Raw genomic sequence first — 6,000 nt, forward strand, 5'->3', positions numbered from 1 at the left:
AAGTATGAAACAATAAAGGAAAAGGGACTGAGAATGAGGCCGCAGTGGAGGAAAGGAGGAAGGGTGGTGCTACTTGGACCTTTTTTTGCAAACACAGTGAGATTGGAAGGTCCTTTTTGAGGTTGGCAATAGTCTATTCCTCTTCTCCCTCCCCAGTGAATGACCCCTGGGATCCTGACCTTGTTTCTTTCCACCCCACCCATCTCTGGGTTCTCTCTAAAGGTGCCGCTCTCTGCGTGAAGAGGACAGATCTCTGAACCAGTATCCTGCATTGTACTACCCAGAGCTATATATCCTTAAAGGCGGCTACAGAGACTTCTTTCCAGAATATTTGGTAAAGGGTGGGGCATGTGGGGAGCCAACTTTAGCATGCAACTCCCAGGGCCTGCAAAGCCCTCAGAGAAGAAACTGCTGCTCCTCCTTGGCCACTGCCAGCAGCAGCATCTCTATTATCCTTCGTAGGTAGAGTTCAGGAGTCTAGAGAATCCCTTACTCTGTTCCTTACCTTTCAGGAGCTCTGTGAACCACAGAGCTACTGCCCTATGCATCATCACGACCACAAGGCTGAGTTGCTGAGGTGTCGAAGCCAGAGCAAAGTGCAGGAAGGGGAGCGGCAGCTGCGGGAGCAGATTGCCTTTCTGGTGAAGGATGTGAGCCCGTGACAACATTCCAACCACTGGCTGCTAACGAGTCACCAAAAGACATTGCAGAAACCCTGAGCAGAAAGAGGCCTTCTGGATGACCAAACCCAAGATTATTAAAAGATGTCTCTGCAAACCACCAGGCTGCCAACTTGTATACAGGCCTGGGAATGGATTAGGTTTCAGCAGAGCTGAAAGCTGGTGTTGTAGTCCTGGAGTGGCTCTATAAGGCAGGTTTGAGTTGCAGAGAGATTTTTGTTGGTTCAGGGAACTCTGGCATTCCTCTTCCCAACTCCTCATGTTGGGTGGATGCAAGAGAGTTGTCCACCCTCTTTGTATTTTCCTTCTTTGTTTCCCCCTCTATTTTAAAATTGGAAAAATAAACACTACGGAATGAGAGGTGTGATTGTGAGCCTAGCCTGCTCCTAGAAGATCTGTCTACAGAGGAGATCACCAAGTTAGACTACTTCAGACATATTATCTTTATTCACAGCTGAGGCCAACATGCTTTTCTCTAAACCAGCAATTCTTAGGCCGTGGCTTACATCTGTAATCCTGGCACTCTGGGAGACCGAGGTGGGTGGATCACTTGAGGTCAGGAGTTCGAGGCCAACCTCGCCAACATGGTGAGACCCCATCTCTACTAAAAATACAAAAATTAGCCAGCATGGTGGCATGCTCCTCTAGTCCCAGCTACTCAGGAAACTGACGCAGGAGAATCACTTGAACTCAGGAGGTGAAGGTTGCAATGAGATCGTGCCACTGCACTCCAACCTGGGCAACAGAGAGAGACTCTGTCTCAGAAAACAAAAACAAAACAAAAAACCAGTAATTCTCAAAGTTTGGACCCTAGATCGTCAACATCATCTGAACTTGTTTGAAATACAGATGTTCGGCCGGGCGTGGTGACTCATGCCTGTAATCCCAGCACTTTGGGAGGCCGAGGCGGGTGGATCATGAGGTCAGAAGATCGAGACCATCCTGGCTAACATGGTGAAACCCCATCTCCACTAAAAATACAAAAAAAAAATTAGCCGGGCGTGGTAGTGGGTGCCTGCAGTCCCAGCTACTCAAGAGGCTGACGTGGGAGAATGGCGTGAACCCAGGAGGCGGAGCTTGCAGTGAGCCAAGATTGCACCACCGCACTCCAGCCTGGGCGACAGAGCAAGACTCCGTCTCTAAAAAAAAAAAGAAAAAAAAAAAAAAAGAAATACAGATGTTCAGGCCTCACCTCAGACCTCTTAAATCAGAACTTCTGAGGTTAGGGCTCAGAAAACTAGGTTTTAAAAATCTCCCTTTTCAGTTGATTCTAATACATGCTAAGGCTTAAAAACCAGTGCTCTGGTAATCCCAGCAGTTTGGGAGGCCAAGGTGGGCAGATCACTTGAGGTCAGAAGTTCGAGACCAGCCTGACCAACATGGTGAAACCCCATCTCTACTAAAAAAAAAAATACAAAAATTAGCCAGGCATGGAGGCACACACCTGTAATCCCAGCTACTAGGGTGGCTGAGGCAGGAGAATTGCTTGAACTCGGGAGGTGGAGGTTGCAGTGAGCCAAAATCCACTGCACTCTAGCCTGGGCAACAGAGTAAGACTCCATCTCAAAAAGAGAACTGATGCTCTGGAATTAAGGTAAGCCTTTCAAACAGTTTTCTTCAGCAATGTCCTAGGCTTTCCTTTCCTAGATCATTCCATGGCATGAGTTACTAGAAGTGCACCACAGACTCAGCAGCATGTGGTATCTAGACATTCTCTAAGGCAAATGACAGATCTCAGTTGGGCTCAAAGGTTCCATCTTGGCGGTGGCTCACACCTGTAATCCCAGCACTTTGGGAGGCTGAGCCTGGCGGAACACCTGAGGTCGGGAGTTCAAGACCACCCTGGCTAACATGGCAAAACCCCGTCTCTACTAAAAATACAAAAATTCACCAGGCATGGTGGTGGCTGCCTGTAATCCCAGCTACTCAGGAGACTGAGGCAGGAGAATCACTTGAACTTGGGAGGCAGATGTTGCAGTGAACAAGATTGCGCCACTGCACTCCAGCCTGGGTGACAAAGCGAGACTCTGTCTCAAAAAAAAAAAAGTTCTCTAGAGCCTCGGGGGGTTTTGACTTTTAAGTCTTTTCTCCACTCCATTTCACATCTCACAAAGACAAGCTTTAGGATTTAGGATGGTTGGAAGTAGAGATTTGTGATATATGAAGATAGGAATAAAACAAAGCAAGATCCATTAGACTTCAGGAAGATTTTTAAACTGTATTATTCAGTATGCCAGGGTTTCCTTTCTTGGAGCTTTTTAATATGAATAGGACTTTACCTGCAGTAAGGTGTGGCCCTACTTGGTCTTGGGTGGCAGTAGAATTGACTGAACATTGTCGTTCTCTAGTGTTAACCTAGTAGGACTGATAGCCCAGGACTGAACAGGACAAAGCCCTCTACAGCCTAGGCTGAGATAGAATAGAGACAAACATACCCTCTTCCCAGGCTCTGGAACAGAGACACTTTTTAAAAGTGAGTGGGAGGGAAGGGGGATTGTAGCCGTAGGGCGGCCCAAGCACATGCCTGAGTGGCTGAACTGGCTTTTAATTTTTTTGTTTGGCAAGGTTTGCACATGCTTTTGCCCTAGAGTGTCACATGCATGCTTCACAGCAGAGGGCACTGCTGTATTCTCCAAGCCATCCTGCTGAAGTCTGTAGCTTCCACTCCTAGCTACGGCCTGTCTGTCAAAAAGGAAGCTGCCTCTGTGACCTTCTCCCTAATCCCTGGAACTCAAAGCCCAAAAGGTCTAGGGGAAAGAGAAAAGCTGCTGCTACATTAGGTGGAGATGGCCAAAGGAAAGATGCTGCTCCTCCGCCCCACCCACACACATGCCCCTATAGGAATTCCTAGTAGCCAGAAGAGAAAACTGCTTGAAGCACCTCTTCAAAGTGTGAGGAGAGGTCCTTAACTCACTGCTTACCCTAGTGGGTCATTTCCTGATAATTCTCCCCAGAAGGGTAGAACCAAGTCCCAACATGTATAGAGATTGATGCACATGTGCCCACGTGTCAGTAGTCTTAAGTGGAAATTCTGAGTTGCAAAACAAAAAACTAGGGCTTAATTATCTTCCTTATGGAAAATTGTATTTTCGTCAAAGTCAACATTTTTTGGTATTTTTTATTTTATTTTATTTTGTTTTTCTTGAGACGGAGTCTTGCTCTGTCACCAGGCTGGAGTGCAGTGGTGCAATCTCAGCTCACTGCAACCTCCGCCTCCCGGGTTCAAGCGATTCTCCTGCCTCAGCCTCCCAAGTAGCTGGGATTACAGGCACGTGCCAGCACACCTGGCTAATTTTTGTATTTTTAGTAGAGATAAGGTTTCACCATGTTGATCAGGCTGGTCTCGAACTCCTGACCTCGTGATCCACCTGCCTCAGCCTCTCAAAGTGCTGGGATTGCAGGCGTGAGCCACTGCACCTGGCCTAATACAAGCCCACTGCTTTCTTATAATATCATCTCATTGTATAGGGACTATATGATTTGATTCATGTTATTTTTGGGAATAACAGTAGTAGCTAACATTTGTCAGGTGCTTACTGCATACAAGACTATCTCTAAACTCATATATATATATATATATATATATATATATACACACACACACACACACACAAATTTAATTTTCACAACAAGTCTGTGAGACAGGTATTATTATGTGCATTTCTTTATGAAGATAAATTGAGGAACAGAGGGATTAACTCTTTTTTGTTTTATTTTATTTTTTGAGACAGGGTCTCACTTGTTGCCATGGCTGGAGTGCAGTCGTACGATCTCAGCTCACTGCAACCTCCACCTCCCACGCTCAAACAATCCTCTCCTTAGCTTCCCGAGTAGCTGGGACTACAGGCATCTGCCACCACACCTGGATAATTTTTGTATTTTTTTTTCTAATTTTAATTTTTGTTTTGGGTTTTTTTTTTGAGACAGAGTCTTGCTCTGTTACCAGCCTGGAGTGTAGTGGCGCTATCTCGGTTCACTGCAACCTCTGCCTCCCGCCTCAAGATTCAAGCAATTCTGCTTCAGCCTCCTGAGTAGCTGGGACTACAGGCGTGTGCCACCACGCCCAGCTAATTTTTTGTATCTTTAGTAGAAGACGGGGTTTCACCATGTTGGCCAGGCTGGTCTCAAACTCCTGACCTTGTGATCCATCCACCTCGGCCTCCCAAAGTGCTGGGATTGCAGGCCTGAGCCACTGTGCCCAGGCCTCTCCCTTCTAACTTTCATGGAGGCAAGCTGAGCTCTAGTCTTCAACTGGAGTCTCCCAAAGTGCTGAGATTACAGGCATGAGCCACTGCACCCAGCCAAGTAACTTGTTTAAGATCACAAAGCTAATTAATGGTGGAGTAGGGATTTGACCCAAGATGGTATTGCTCCAGAGCCTGTCCACTTCATGGACTTTGCTGTTACCAAACCTTCATCAAAGAACAGTATGTCTGGCCAGGCGCAGTGGCTCACATCTGTAATCCTAGCACTTTAAGAGGCCAAAGTGGGAGGATCCCTTGAGACCAGGAGTTTAAGACCAGCCTGGGCAACATAGCAAGACCCCATCTCTATAGAATAAAAATCAACTTAGCTGGGCATGGTAGTGCACACTTGTAGCCATAGCTACTGGGGAGGGTCAGGCAGGAGGATGACTTCAGTCCAGGAGGTCAAGGTAGAATTGAGCTGTGATCCATCTACTGTACTCTAGCCTGGATGACAGTAAGACCCTGTCTAAAAGAAAACAAAAACAAAAACCAGTATGCCTTTCCAGAGTTGGCACTGCATTGGGTGTTAAATCTATAAAAGCCTCAGTGGTAAGCTCTTGAGAATTTAGGGTCATAAGGGTTGCTTTGGCTTAAGAGATAAGGATAAGAGCAGGCACTAAAACTCCAGCCCACAGACCTCAATACGAGGCTATGTAGGGAATGTGCTCAGCATTGGTGTCCTTGCACTGGTATTTATTCATCAGGAGGTCAAGTAATATTGAACAGAAGTCTTTTGAGCTAAAAACTGCTTCTCAAGACTGGGCACTGTGGCTCATGCCTGTAATCCCAACACTTTGGGAGCCTGAGGAGGGCGGATCACCTGAGGTTAAGAGTTTGAGAGGAGCCTGGCCAATGTGGTGAAACCCGGTCTCTACTAAAAATAGAAACATTAGGCCAGGTGTGATGGTTCACACCTGTAATCCCAGCACTTTGGGAGGCCAAGGCGGGTGGATCACAAGGTCAGGAAATCGAGACCATCCTGGCCACCATGGTGAAACCCCGTCTCTACTAAAAATATCCAGCTACTCGGGACGCTGAGGGAGGAGAATTGCTTGAACCCAGGAAGTGGAGGT

The 6,000-nt window shown here is 46.8% G+C and overlaps 1 protein-coding gene across 1 annotated transcript in view; it reads left to right on the forward strand.

The window, feature by feature from the left end:
• The window catches only part of CDC25C (cell division cycle 25C), a 50,885-nt gene extending 49,845 nt beyond the window's left edge, over positions 1-1,040 (forward strand). The window contains exons 14-15 of the mRNA XM_023195423.1: positions 223-334; positions 513-1,040. Coding sequence (XP_023051191.1) covers positions 223-334; positions 513-662 — 262 coding nt within the window. The 3' untranslated portion in view covers positions 663-1,040. The remainder of the gene's footprint in view (positions 1-222; positions 335-512) is intronic.
• The last annotated feature ends 4,960 nt before the right edge of the window (positions 1,041-6,000 follow it).

This window comes from Piliocolobus tephrosceles, chromosome 4, assembly GCF_002776525.5.
Source record: "Piliocolobus tephrosceles isolate RC106 chromosome 4, ASM277652v3, whole genome shotgun sequence".
In the NCBI taxonomy this organism is placed as follows: Eukaryota; Metazoa; Chordata; class Mammalia; order Primates; family Cercopithecidae; genus Piliocolobus; species Piliocolobus tephrosceles.